Source organism: Syngnathus scovelli, chromosome 22, assembly GCF_024217435.2.
Source record: "Syngnathus scovelli strain Florida chromosome 22, RoL_Ssco_1.2, whole genome shotgun sequence".
Taxonomy (NCBI): domain Eukaryota; kingdom Metazoa; phylum Chordata; class Actinopteri; order Syngnathiformes; family Syngnathidae; genus Syngnathus; species Syngnathus scovelli.
The window spans coordinates 1,255,748-1,270,265 of NC_090868.1; the positions used below are offsets into that span (position 1 = coordinate 1,255,748).

Sequence of the window (14,518 nt, forward strand, 5' to 3'; positions counted from 1 at the left end):
AATGGTCTGTAGTAGGCGGTGTTCGTTCACTTCACCAAGCAAAGAAGAACCCTCCCTTTTCCTTTTTTCCCCACTTAGCGAGGGGGAGAAAGTTTGCTAATGTTCCGCATTGTGGAGCTTTTATTCCCTTGTAAAGGCGAGAATATCAAACTGAATTCAACGTTATCATGTTGGGAGACAACTGACTGAAGACGAGAGAAATCCTCTTAAAGGACGACGACGCCTGCGCAGTCGGGAGAGAAAATCGAGCCGCCTTTTCCTTCCCCGCCAACTGGCACCGCACCGTAGGGCCGGGCGGACGTCGTCTCACAATCGAACCCCGTAGTACTCTTTATTTGTGGCTTTTCCAAAGACCTCCCTAGCAACATGGAAGCGTTGCATCGCGCCGAACACGGTAAACGGAACACAAATGATAAATGTATCACTCCTAGCGAGTTTACGGCGTTTTCATTTTTGCCTTGTGTGCGTCCGATTCGTAACATGGCGTAGCCCGCTGTGAGATGGCGCTGAGCTAACGTAGCCGCTCACTTAGCTGGAAGAAGCTAAGCAACGGCTAGTTATGCTAAGCTAAGTCATCATCATATTTTTAAATGTATTCGAAACGTCAGATGGGCTGAATTTTAAATCCAGTGACCTCATCTGTTAATTTAGCCACTGATGAGAATGTTTAACAACTGACCGATGCTGTGTTTGTTTACTTTACCGAAAACTGGATTTTCTGTCATTACTTGCTTCAAAATTATAAGGAGAACACTATATTAAAGTCAAAACCCTGGGCACGCACTCGCGAGGAGTGTTGTTACACTAAAGCAGCAACTCGCGTCAGTTTCACCCCAACTGTTGACGTCCAAAAGTGACTTCTGTCGTTGTGTTTTAGAATTACGACGCAGTTTGCCTGTCCCTGAAGGCAGCAGCAGTTACCGCTTTCCTGCTTATTTGTTTTACGTTCTAATGAATGTGTTTGAATTAAATTCAATTAGTGGGTAAATAATGCAGGGGAAAAAAAAGACAGTTTGAAGAATATTTGTTGATGGTCTGCACACTAGTCCACTGCACCAACGCAACAGAAATGAAGATAAGCTTGGGGATGGATGCCTTTAGATGATTGATTTGTAATGAAATGTTTGTATGATGTGTGTCCAGATTCTCCTCTCCTGCTGCCCTCCCTGCGCCTCTTCATCCCGCCTCTGCGCCTGGTGTCGGCCGCCATGTGGCAGGTTGTGCAGCGCGGCGACGTGCGGGACTACGGCACGGTGGAGGAGTTTGTCAGCACAGTCACCGACATTTTACCCGAGCTGTTGAATCCCGACCAGAAGGCACAGTTGCTGCTGGGTCTCCGGGCACGGGTAAGATCGAGGAAAGATGACATTTGAGTGAGTATCAGATAGGCCACTGTGAAAAAAACGTGTCCTTGGTTGCATGTTTCAGATGGTTGTGGATTTGTGTCGGTCCGAGGAGAACCCGGAGAGGGAAACCATTGAGGTGCATTTAGAACGAATCAAAGGCCTCATATCGACATGGGCATCTCAGGTATTCAGATCCAATGAGCTTATTTTTTATTGTCCACTTGAAGCACCCATGTTTGTCTTCCAGCCGTGCTTTGCCGAGGTCCAGTTTGCCAAATCCAACTTTGTGGATCAGATCGAGCTACTGCTGAAAGACCCTGAAGAGCGGGACAAGTTCTTTCAGGTTTTTTTTTTTTGAATTGCTGTCAAAATGATCTTTTTGTGGCCTGATTTCAAAACAATCTGTCCTTTTCCAGGAGGCATTTCCAACTGCCTTTGGGCCAGAATATGACAGCGCCCTGCAAGTGCTCATGTTGGACTTCCTCTCCAGGCTGGATAAGCTTCTGCCTGTCCCGGACCTCCAGCAGGTACCAGAACCACAGCCAAATGACATGATTATATTATACGGTAGCGGGATTATTGTTTGTCTCCTCTCCAGACGGCCGCCATGTTGAGCAATGTCCCGGAGGCCCTGGACGAGTGCGTCCACTCTGTTCCCGACCCGCCTCATTTGAAGGCGGCGCTCTTGCACCACTCTGCGCTCGGACATTTTGATTTAACCGGTGAGGCTCCTCGGTCGACATGATCCACTCGAGAAAAGTCGACAGTTTTGGACGTTTGCGTTTGTTCTCCCGACTAGACGACTCTCAGAGCATCCTGTCCTCCTTCGGGAACTGCATCCTGTCCTCGCTGTCCCTCCCGCAGCTGGAGAAGGTGGTCATCGACGCCGACCACATCCAGCTGCGCTCGCCCGCCGAGCAGATGGCGGGATGCGTCACGGTGCAGGTGGAGGGTGAGACGGTCACGCTCTTGGACTACATCCACATTGAGGAGGCGCCTGGCTTGATGGAGCCCGCCCCTCAGGAGGGTGAAGAACAAGACAAAGAGGAGGAGGGAGAGGAAGCGGACGACGACGACGCTTCGTTGAAGCCGGCGGCGTTCCAACCGCTCAAGCAGAGCAAGCGTCTGCAGCTGAAGAGGCAAGCGGCCCAGGCGGAGAAAGACGACGACGACGACGACGACAGATCGGCCAAGCATCAGAGGAAGAAGCACCCCAACAACAAGACGTGCCCCGTGTGCGGCAAGAGCTTCCTGCGCGCCGCCGCCATGAGGCGCCACCAGGAGACGCACTCCGAGAACCGCGAGCTCAAGTACAAGTGCGACCGCTGCGACAAGCGCTTCCGCGACCAGTACGACATGAAGCGCCACAACATGCGAGTCCACGAGCGAGACGACGACGACGCAGAGGACGAGGCGGCGCCGGCCGAGCCCGAGCCTCCGGAGATGCCCGGCGACAAAAACTGCGCCCTCTGCGGCAAGTACATTGCACGCAAGGTAGACATGGAGCGCCACATGACGTCGCACTCGGAAGACCGGCCGCACGAGTGCTCCTTTTGCGACAAGCGGTTCAAGACCCGCTACGTCCTCAAGCGACACCAGAAGGAGTTCTGCAAGAGTCAAGGACTCAAGAGTCACGACGAGCAGAGCCCGGATCCGCGGCCGGCCACGTCCGCCGAGGGCAAAGTCTGCCCCATCTGCAGCCGCACGCTGCCGTGCAGCGCCGACATGGACAAGCACCTGCGCTCGCACACGGAGGAGCGCCCTTTCATCTGCGTGGGCTGCGACAAGGGCTTCAAGTACCGCGACACGCTCAAGAAGCACCAGATCATCCACGGCCACGAGGGCGTCCGCGAGGAGGCCAGCAAAAGCACCGAGGAGATCCTGGCCCAAGCCGAGAAGAACCCGGAGAGCGCCGCCGGCGACGCCCCCGAGGCGCAGACGGCCCGCGGCAAAGCCCCCAAAGCCTGCCCGGTGTGCGCCGGCTCCTTCGACAACGTCAAGACGCTGAACCGCCACATCCAGAGCCACACGCAGGAGCGGCCCTTCCACTGCGTGCACTGCAAGAGGCGCTTCAAGCACCTGCACGGCCTCAAGCGCCACCAGATCTACGCCATCTGCCACAAGAAGACGGCCCGCTGCCCCTGGAAGAAGGAGGCCAAGGCCGGGCCCAGCCACGGCGACGGCCAGCAGCTCCAGATCCCCGTCTGGTGCTCCAACTGCGGCAAGCACTTTGAGGTCCTGTCGGCGCTCAAGGAGCACCAGGAGAAGGTGTGCAAGGCGGACCTGCGCGATGTCATGACCTGCGGCGCCTGTGGCAAGGAGTTCAAGAGCCTCACCATGCTCAAGGTAGTATCGGCGCACTTTGGCTTTCAGTACCCGCACGCAACTTAACGATTGATGGGCCGATAGATTGAAAGGGTTGGCGAGCTTCACATATTTGCGTCGGCGACCGAGCGGCTCTCCCTTTCTCCGAAATAGCCCGTCTGTTGTGACGACAGGTGCACCAGAGGATCCACGACCCGCTGTACTGCAAGGAGTGCGGCAAGATCCTGGCCAGCCAGGCGGCCTTCGAGCGCCACCTGCTGATGCACCGGCCCATGGCGTGCACCATGTGCGACAAGACCTTCACGCTGATGCGCCGCCTGCGCGAGCACTACGAGAAGCAGCACGCCTTCAGCGGGCCCTACCCGTGCTCGCAGTGCGACAAGAGCTTCTCGCAGCTCTCCTACCTGGCCGTCCACCAGCGCATCCACAAGGGCGAGTTCCCCTTCGCCTGCGACTCGTGCCCCGCCCGCTTCCGCTCGTCCAACTGCCTGACGGTGCACCAGCGCAAGCACACGGGCGAGCGGCCCTTCCTGTGCTGGCAGTGCGGCAAGTGCTACCGCTCGGCCTCGGAGCTCACCGTGCACATGGGCACGCACTCGGAGGCGCGGCCGTGGGCCTGCGCCCAGTGCCCGGCCGCCTACCGCACCAAGCAGCAGCTGGGCAACCACGTGGCGCAGGTGCACGTGGGCGTGCGCTACCCCTGCGCCAGCTGCGGCAAGCAGTTCATGAAGGAGACCTCGCTCAAGCGCCACGAGCTCATCCACACGGGCGAGCGGCCGTACCAGTGCACGGTGTGCGGCAAGACCTTCCTCACCGCCAACGAGCTGCGGCTGCACACCCGCTACCACACGGGCGAGCGGCCGTACAAGTGCGACGTGTGCGGCAAGGCCTTCATCCAGTCGGGCTACCTCAAGTCGCACGTGCGCATCCACACGGGCGAGAAGCCCTTCAAATGCGACGTGTGCGGCAAGGCCTTCCGCATGTCCTACCACATGAAGAAGCACCGGCGCACGCACGCCACCAAGGCGGCCAAGACGGCCAAGGTCAAGACCTACGCTTGCGACCGCTGCGACCTGGCCTTCCTGCACAAGAAGGCGCTGTGGGAGCACGCCGCCGCACACCCCGTCAAGATGGAGCAAACATTCGCCCAAGTCAGGATCGAGTTCCAGTGACCAAAGACAAAGGCCGTCCTTGCCTAATAAATCACGCTTCGCTCGTTTTCAAGCTGTCATGTTTTAAATAAACAAACAAACAAACGCCGGATGTACGCTACTCTACTCATGTTTTGGTTTTTTTGGGCCTGTTGGGAATTCTCTTTTAAGGTAAGGAACTATACACTCCATCTTTGAAATGAAAAAATGGTTGTCATTGGTACATTTCTTGCCAAATGTTTATGTAGTTTAATTTTATTTCACATGAAGTTTTGCATTAGTGGTAAGAATGAAAAATAATTTGTAAATTGTACTTCTTACAAAGCCCATCCTCAAGTAATTTGATCTAAAAAGTGACAGTTTAAATGAAGCAGCGTTGTGTTCGTTTCATGTCATTACCTACTTTCGCCAATAGGTGTCAGCACAGTAGCGCAAATCACCGGGCAGCCGACCGTCAGGCGTTGTCGCCCCCTACTGGAGTCCCGCCACGGTACAAGATGCACGCTCCTGCAAATGATGCTCAGCTCGTCCTTTTGTCCTCATGTCAATGTCTCTCGGTGTTTTCCAGCGCTCCTTGACCGCAATGACACTTTTCAATTGCCGGCTTCCGATGTGTCGTCTAGCAGGAGCGCGAATGACTCTGCGGAGCCTCTCGCTGTCCAGACCCAAGCTCTGCTGATTTATGCCGGCCTGTAATTGCTTCAGCGTGCGGCTTCCCTGCACACCGCGAGGTATCGCAATACACACACACACGGGCCTCATATATGTGTGTGTGCCAATAAATATTCCATTCTTTCACATAGCCTTGTGAAGCTCACAAAATGGTCACCCGCCAGACTCCCAAAACGACTGCATGGCATATGAGCTCATGTACGCGCATACTACAGCGCTTGCACTTTTTGCCCTTTTGATCTCACAATATTGATTTATGGCCCAAGGCAAGAATATTTGCATAAAAGTGGATTTCAATGAGTACACAGTGTTTTCCCCCATAAAAAAATAATAGGCGTCATTTATAGCATCATACATCAAAGCACGCAATTTACCTTTGATTTTTCTAGAAAGACTTTTTGAGATTTATGGCCTCATCCATCCATCCATCCATTTTGTCATGTAAATAACGCTGCCATAGGAACATTCGACAAGCCAGCTTTTATTTACACGCAGTTTTACAATTCCAAAAAGTGACATTTACGAGCAGGATTTCTGCGGTCAAATAATAAACGCTGAGCTTTCTTTCCCCCCTCCTCGTGTCGGAATCCGGCGTGACGCACTATGTCACACGTCCGACAAGTGCGCTGCAAAATTGCTTTTGATTGTCAGCAGGCGCGCTGGAAACCGCGGCGACCCTCGCATGTTACCGCGGAAACGATAAAACATGCGCCCCTCCGCTTGGCTTCATTTCTTCCATATGAACGTCCGACAAGCGGAAAGTTCACCACTTTGAAATCCTCCCGTGTGGATGGAGAACGCATTAGAATTATGCGTGCACGCTTCTCAATTTTAGAGAAATTGAACAAACATTTCAGTATTAGAATTTCTCCCTTTTTTTTAGGGGGGGGGGGGAGACAAGATTTCAGAGTCGGAAGCGTCACAGTTAATCTGGAGAGCGGAGGATTAATGGCTTTCTTTATCAAGCATCCTCATGTGACCCTGCTTGCCCGCACGGACATGCTAACTGGCACTTTGCATCGTAGCAATCAATAGAGCCACTCAAAAATAATCCACCAAAAAATAAATCAATAACAATCCGCTGCAGTTGCCTTTATTGCCAGCTGCTTTAGAGCTTTTTGACCTACAGGACATTGTTTTTTTGACATTTCCCCAAAAGTTTGTAACCAGCTTTTCGGGGTCTTTACCGACAGTAGGTTGGTATCACCAAAAATATACATATATGCTTTAAATAAACGTGAGTTGAGTTTGAAGCAGTGCAATGCCGCCATCAACTGGCGGCTGTTTGTCATTACAATTGACGTCTGAAGTTAACCCACTTAAAAACGTACATGACAATTGTGTTTATATACGAGTAAATTGTTGTGTTAAAAATTGTGTTTTTTGTACGAGTGCCTCCTTGCACAAATATAAAAAATAGAAATGAACCCATCGACCCGAAGTAATCCACACCGTGCCAAAAGTCCCAAACCAACGCGCCAGCCACTTGCCACCAACAGGGTCATACCGTGATCCCAAATCAGCTTTCGGCGTCATCGCCACCATCATCATCATCTTCTTCTTCGTCATCGCGCTCCTGCGCATGCGCTTTGACCCACTTCCCCTTAGCGTGTCTTGGCTTCCCTGGTGGCCGATGCAAGCCGGGAGGGCCGCATGCACGCTCGGCTGTCCTGCTTTGAGATTGGCTCTCGTCGTGCCAGCGCTCCCTCCCTCCCTCCCTCTTAAGCCCTGCGTGCACTGTCATTACTCAGTGGCGCCCCCTAACCCCCCCCCCCCCCTTCCTTGCAACATGTGTCAAGTTGCAAGGTGAAACCGACCCGAGATCAGCCATCATGTGCTGGAATGACACTCGTTCAATTGCATAGCAAAAAAAAAAAAAAAAAGCAGTCCAAAAAAACTCGCAAGCCTCTTCTAAGAAGCCGAGAAAAAAAAAACTGAGCGAGAGAGAGAGAAAAAAAAAAAAAAGAATGACGTGATTTGAGCGCGTGCCCAAAAATCCTTAATGAATAACTTCGGAGGAGCGCGAGCTGGGTTGAAGGCTGGCCCAGCTGTCTCCTGCTCTGCTCCCTCCACATGTCTTTGCAGTGTATGTAATGTTAGATAAATGTGAGGGATTTTCTCGCTAAATCCGTCTCCTGTTCGCTAAATCTCACTTCTCTCCAAAACGAGCGTGCGCAATGGAACAAAAGTGGGAACGTTGAGATGTGACATTGGCCCCCGGCCGGCACGCGCATCTCGTCCGCTTTTTCTGCCCCGTTCGTTCTTCTTCTTCTTCTTCCTCCTCCTCTTTTCTTTTTTTCCGTCTTTTCTCTGTTTTTTAATGACTTGAAACAAGTTGATTCCTCGTCGGCTTTTTTTTTTTTTTTTTTTTTTTTTTTTTTTTTTGCTTGCGGAGACCCGCGGGGATGTCCTGCGCTCTTTCCTCCCCCTGTTGGCATTTATGGGACGTCCTCAAGGTAACTTGTACCTGCTCCGCGCGCACACTTTTCATGTTATTTTCATGATGTGCTTTTATTTTCAGCACATGACATGCGCGCCCGCCGTAAGTTTATTCCCTCGCATGCAACATTCGCCTGCATTTCTTGTCTGCCGTCTTTTTGTCCTTTTCGCGTTTTTGTTTTTTCCCCCCCTTCGCCTAAATTGCACGCATGGCTTTATCGGATCTTTCTTTCCCTCCATGGACGTGATGATTGTTGACGATTGCGGCTTCCGTTTGCGAGCACTCTGGAGGTGTTTATGACGTTTTATTGCACTCGCGGGGCCGGTTTTTCCCCTCCTCGGGGAGGTGCGCATCTGTCAGTGCTCGCAGCGGTTCTTGTGCGTAATTTCGCGAGACAAGATAGAATAATTTTTTTTTGCTGCACATTCAAGCCGGCTTTTTTGTTGTTGTTTTTTTTTGGGGGGGGGGGGGGGGTAACGTGTTTTAAACTCTTGAACTCAATCTCAAGTGTTTCTCCGGTTCAATGTTGGTTGGATGCATTTTTTTTTTTTTTGCGGGCGGACATGAAAGTCTGGCTCTCATGCAAGCGAGCGGATTGCGGGAGTGCGTGCGCTGTTCGCGCCTCTGACTTTCTCTCTTGATCTCCGGCAGAGTGCGATGTGCTGCTGGATGTCCCGTAGCCACACCCTCTCACTACTGCTGTGCGTCCTCAGCCTGACTCCGGCGGCTTCAGGGGCGCGGCCAGAGACGCTGTGCGGGGCGGAGCTGGTCGACACGCTGCAGTTCGTGTGCGGAGAGAGGGGCTTTTATTTCAGTAAGTGCACCCCGCATGCATGCGCGCGCACGCTTCCTTCTTATTTTTTATTCATGACTGAGCTCATCAATAAAAAAGCAGCCGCCTTGACATTCACATCCTTTTCCGGGAGATGCTGGTCCCGTCCCGTTTTCTCACACCTGCAATAGACAATCTCGGATCGTGCAAATAATTGCATTAGTCGGCTATATCTCGTTTTTTTTTTTTTTTTTTAGTGAGTGCATACCCACAAATATTCTGATCATGCCGAGTTGAATCGGTGTGACCTTGGTGAAATATTTCACCTCCAGGACCTCGGCTCCAAAGTTTCCAACCTCCGCTTTTAAATTAAATTCTTTTGAGTTCAGATCATGCATATTCAAAAATGATATATATTTCAATATTAATATTAGAATTTATTGTTGGAGTGAAACGTGTGCGCCTGTCTTTAGCGGCCGATGCTAAGCAAGGCGGAGGAGAGACGTGCGAACCAAGCAAACCACAAGTGAGGCTTAAAGCGAGCATAAGAAAGATGATGGCGGGTGTCAAGTGGCAGCTTTGGCCATCAGGGAAAGTCTTTAAGGCGGAGTCAGGGGGGTCGAAACTTCATGTTTTCCACCCGAGAAGGGGAAAAGAAAAGCAGGAGTTAAATCTCCGCTTGTTCCATTACGGTTGCTTCCTTCCCTACAGTGAAACATGACATTGCCGTTCTTGTTTCTCAACCTCCAACGTGTCCCCCCACCCCCCACCCCCCCCCACCCCTCTAAAAAAAAAAAAAAAGGCCCTGCCAACCCCATCTCGCTTATAATCGATGGAGCGGCGTGCCGCTTTGACATCCATTAGTGAGGCTTTGGTCTGGTCCCAAAGCTGCGAGAGATTTTTCCACACAACGTTTGGCAGCTGCCAATTCCAGAAAGACATTTGGGGAGGGGAGGGGGGGAGGGGGGTGATCCCTCGCAGCATCTCAAGTGCTTTTCGACTTGAAGCCTTTTGCCCACTAATTGCTTGCTTTAACCTGAATTATGAAGGATTAGGCGATGAGAGACCGTGGTGATGGTTCCACATCTCCACCTTGTCATGTGTGCTTCAACTCCGGTCGAGGAGTCTCGAGGTCTCCAATGGCGTCAGAGTGCACCTTGCTCCTCGCTTGGCGCCACGCGTCCTTCCCAGCGCACGGCTGCCAGGCACTTTGGATCTGGCCGCAGAGGCTCGGCTGCTGGAGGGGCACCAAGCTTCCGAACGGCAGCGAGCTCTGCCCGTCCAAAACCTTGCTGGCAGCGCTCGAGCGCCGCTCGCCGGCGCCAGATTTCCGCCAGTCACGCTTGGCTTTTTCTCTCTTCATCATCGCCGCTCTGGTCCAACATACCATGTTCTTGTCCGTCGGACCTGCTCGGGGCATTAGCGTGTTTTCCCTTCCTCCTCCGTTCAGGAGATGCGGCTGGTGCTACCTTCACTTAAGACTTGAAATGGAGTCAAGCGACCACTTCATTATGTTGACACATTATCGTGATGGACCGGCGATGGGTATTCGGGTCTCGTCGGCGCTCGTTACGTCACCAGATGTTGGTGTTTTCACGATGAGCGCTTCTCCTCGAAGGCGAGCGCAAAGTGTCATATTCACGTGGAAGCCTTGAACGGCGGCCAAGCCGTTGAGTGATCTCGCAGCTCCTTAAGCAAGAGCAGACCGTTTTGCGGTGAGCCACGTGTTGGTTGGTCTTTCCCGCGTCGCCTTACCATGGCATTTTTGACCCGGCGTGAAAAAAAAAAAAAAAAAAACGGCTCCTCCTGCTGGCCTGGCTTGGCAGCGAGCGCCTCCACGATCTGGAGAATCCATTTGGGCGGCGTCCAGTTCAGGACCTCCCCTCCCCGAGTGTTCCCATCCGCCGTGCTTGTGTTGGCCCGCTGACATTGCTCGCGACCACCGCCGGCCTCGCCGGTCCACCTTCCGCGTGTCACTTAGCCTTCAGGACGACGCGCTTTCTGGGATTACTAAATACTTAGCTGGGTGGAAACAAACTGCGGTAGCGCAAGAATCCACATCCGTAGTCACTTTTTCCAATTATTGCTCTGACCTAGAAATCCCGAGTCGGCGCGTGTGCAGAGCTTCTGCCGCCGGACCGGCATGGCGGTTCTCGGCTTTTTCCGCCTCGGCCGGAGTCGAAGTTGAAACTCTGGAGTGAGCGCGGGAAAAAAAAAAGCGAAAACTTCCCTAATTGTTTGCGCGCAGATCTGGCACAGCCACACAGGAAATTGGCGGCTCTCGCTCCATTTCACTACCGATGGAGAATGCGTAAATAGCACGTCACATGCGTGCACGCAAGCGGCGAGGCCTTGGCCCTCAGCGGCGGTTGCGGATTAGGGGGGATTACGGGATGAGCCAGCGGCCTGCCCGCCGCAAACCTGAATGCACGGCCCAGCGCAAAGAAAGACCTCCCGTGTCCTCGGCATCTCAAAGACGTCCGCGGGGGGTCCGCCCGGGACCAAAACATCGGCGAGACCTCATTAGTTTGATGCCGTCACACACCCGGGGCTTCTCTGCAAAGACGTGAGCTCCAGCGGGAGATTCTCTTGAATTTCTTTGACGACCTTTTCTAGCGACGGCCGCGCACCTCATTTTTCCTATTTTGATTTCCAATTTTTTGTAAGACGGCCCGGCCCGGCCCGGCCCGGTCGGCCTCGGAGCCAGCTCACCTTTTTCCAATCAATCTTAACGTTTTTACATCTAAGATTGGATTTGAACGCAGAGGTGTGCCGTCTTTACGTCGGAGGGCTGGCGCCGAGCTGCTCCCGATCGGCCGTAAAGCCTCCGCGGCGCCGGCCAGCTCCGACAATCTTTGGGTTTTGAAGAACAGTGTGAGCGCACTGTAAAAGTCAAGAAACTCGGCGTGCCCTTCTGGAATGATGGCGGAAGGAGAATCCAAGCCGTTGATGCTTCCCAGAGCTGCCGCGAGCGTCGGCTCGGGGCGGAGCCTCCCCTCCGCCGCTACCGTTTGCCGGGCCGGCCCGACTATTCCCGACAGATGGACTCCGAGAGTAAATCACTTGTTGGAAAAAAAGAAAGAAAGAAAAAGAAAAAAGTCGGCAGTCGGCCGACGTTGAAGGGGAAAAAGTGTCAATCCGGATCTGGAGACCTCGACGGCGCGTTGGAAAAAATAACTGGCTGTCGTCGTGCGGCCTTCTGCCTCAAGCGATAGCGCGTTTGTTCGCGGCGCGCGGGCAGATCGGGAAAAAAAAAAAAAATGCGCGGGATTACGGGCATTATCCGCAGAAGCGTATCAAGCTTTAAAACCTGATTATTATCATCGGCATGATTTTTTTTCCCCTCAACCTGCCCGTGCTGATTATCTGACATCTTCCAAGCGATGCCATCTGATTTGTTAATCCGCCAGGCGGGCGGGCGGGGCGGGCTATTTTGCGGCTGTTAATTTGCTTTTTCTTGAAAGTGCTGCAAGTCACGATGGCTCCTTGGCACTCCTTACATAATCTCGCAGTTTGCGCTATAAAGGTGTTTTGGCTTTGACGGAATCCCCGCCATCGGCCAATCTGCCGCCGGGCTAAATAATGCAGCCACGCGTCGTATTTTTAGCTCGGGCGACTCGTTGTCACCTCCGCTAGCGCCGTCGCTGGTCTTTCTTTGAATGAAAGGCTCCAGAACGGGTCGGCCCCGGCAGAACCTAATGGACTTTGTCAGCGCCGGTGAGACTGAGAGCCAAGAGCGATTAAGTCTGAGAGGGAAAGGCATTTCCTCCTTGTAAACGCCATCTTAAATTATGATTCTTTCATTTGGTAACGAGGAAAAGGCCATCAGGTCCTGCCTCGCTCGCTTCAAGCCAGCGGGGAAATAGCAAATGGGCCGGGGGATCCAAAAGCCATTCCACCTGTGGACACGCCTGTAGCAAAACCAAACAAAAATTGTCTGCTAAAAGTCCAAGTGCACTGTTGACGCTTTGTCACGGAAGCCGCAAGCGCGAAATCGCTCGCAAATTTACGACACGGGAGCCGCGCGGACCGTTAAATGTGCGAGGCGGGTCGATTTACACCGACACGTGGACCGCGCGCTACATAAGGAAAGCACGGATCATTAAATATGATGGAATTTTTTTTTCGGAACCTATGGAGCTTCACAGACGATTAAATTGGATGTAAATATAGTTGACGTTGAATGCTTGACAGCATGGTGGAGCCACGCAGACAAATGAACTTTGCGTTTCGCCAGGCAAGCCCACGGGCTACGGCCCCAACGCCCGGCGCTCGCGGGGCATCGTGGACGAGTGCTGCTTCCAGAGTTGCGAGTTGCGGCGGCTGGAGATGTACTGCGCCCCCGCGAAGACCGGCAAGGCCGCCCGCTCGGTGCGCGCCCAGCGCCACACGGACGCGCCGCGGGCCGCCAAGCCCGCCGCCGCCGCCGGACACAAGGCCGACAAGAGCTCGGAGCGACGGGCGCCCGCCCAGACGGATAAGACAAAAAACAAGAAGGTGAGATGGGAGAATGCGGCGAGTTGGGGAGCCGGCCGTCAATTAATCGTGTCTCCTTCTTCCCGCAGAGACCGTTAGCCGCCGCCGCCGCCGCCGGACACGCTCACTCAGCCTTTAAGGTACGCGGCGGCGTTTTCTTTTGGCGCTCACGCGATGCCTCCGAAGAGGCCAAGTGTGCCACGCGTGTGTGCGTGCGTGCGCTTCTTTTTCTCAGAAAAACATTAGTGGGCGAAGGAACTAAGTGGTTTTCGTGGTAGTGGCACTCCCGCGCCGCTCTGCCACTGCGCATTACGCGTTCCGCATGCCGGCGTATCGAGCGACACGACACGCGAGGGGAAAAAAAAACATCTCTCAGATTATCCAAAGTGTGCCATTGTCATCTGGTTGAAGGAGCCATTTTGTTTTGAGCGTTTTGCTAAGTGTGTTTTTTTTCTCGCTCCCGCAGGAAGCGCATCCCAAAAACTCAAGTCGAGGTCACGCCGCAGGCCGAAACTACCGAATGTAGGCGAGGGGAGAAGGCCTCGCCCGACCTGACCCGGCCTGGCCCGGTCCACCCCGAACCACGTGACAAAAGGATGGAGAGGCCAGGCCAGGCATCTTTTCATTGTTTTCCACACTGCAGCGCTCCAAATCGTGCAAAACGCGAGCTAAAAGATGCTAACTTAGCTGCTAGCAGACAAGTCAAAAGAACCATTTCAAATCTTTCCGCCGTTTAGCCCTCATGCATTGCAGAGCGTTTTTTCTTTCTTTGTTTCTGAACGAAACCCTAAAGACCAAAGTGGCTCATAGTTGGGTATTTTTATTTTTTCTAAATCACGACTCTTGGCTCCGGTCTTTAAACCAAATAACGGGCCGATCGAGCAGTTCTCAAACTTTTTGGGTCCAGGACAAAATACTTTGATGCCATAAACCACCATGACAAAAATGTTGCAATAGCAAAATCAGATGAATTGATGATAATATTAGAAATCGATTTATAATCTGTAAAAAGAAACAATGACATTTTAAGAATTGAGAAGACATTATACAAGAATAAAGTCGTATTTTTCCAAGATGAAGTCAAAATGTTAAGAAAAATCCAACTTTATTCTCGTAATATTACACTTTTTATTCTGGTAAAGACTCACTTATTTTAAAAAAAAATAGGATTATATTTTTGACAAAATTTTGTTGTGGGGAAAAATAGAACTTTATTTCTGTAATGATGATTTTTGTTCGGGGGGGGGGGGGGGGAAGCCAAAACTACTAAGGCGGAACTAATTAAGCATCTTTTAGTGCAAATGATTTTGTCCAGGCACCTTAGTTTGAGAACCGC

The 14,518-nt window shown here is 52.4% G+C and overlaps 2 protein-coding genes across 3 annotated transcripts; both read left to right on the plus strand.

The window, feature by feature from the left end:
• Positions 1-48: 48 nt before the first annotated feature.
• Positions 49-4,928, plus strand: LOC125992285 (zinc finger protein 11). Its single transcript, XM_049761192.1, has 8 exons — positions 49-394; positions 1,144-1,346; positions 1,429-1,530; positions 1,594-1,689; positions 1,763-1,873; positions 1,945-2,068; positions 2,146-3,692; positions 3,845-4,928. The coding sequence occupies exons 1-8, from the start codon at positions 367-369 to the stop codon at positions 4,841-4,843; spliced, it is 3,210 nt and encodes a 1,069-aa protein (XP_049617149.1). The 5' UTR covers positions 49-366; the 3' UTR covers positions 4,844-4,928.
• Positions 4,929-5,412: 484 nt separating this feature from the next.
• igf1 (insulin-like growth factor 1) lies at positions 5,413-14,224 on the plus strand. Of its 2 annotated transcripts, none has more exons than XM_049761224.2 (5): positions 5,413-5,553; positions 8,586-8,748; positions 12,944-13,203; positions 13,272-13,322; positions 13,649-14,224. In XM_049761224.2, exons 2-5 carry the CDS (start codon positions 8,592-8,594, stop codon positions 13,706-13,708), a joined length of 528 nt encoding a protein of 175 aa, XP_049617181.1. In that variant the 5' UTR covers positions 5,413-5,553; positions 8,586-8,591; the 3' UTR covers positions 13,709-14,224. The 2 variants fall into 2 exon arrangements, with proteins under 2 accessions (XP_049617181.1, XP_049617180.1); XM_049761223.2 differs by having other exon boundaries at positions 5,457-7,950.
• Positions 14,225-14,518: the final 294 nt, after the last annotated feature.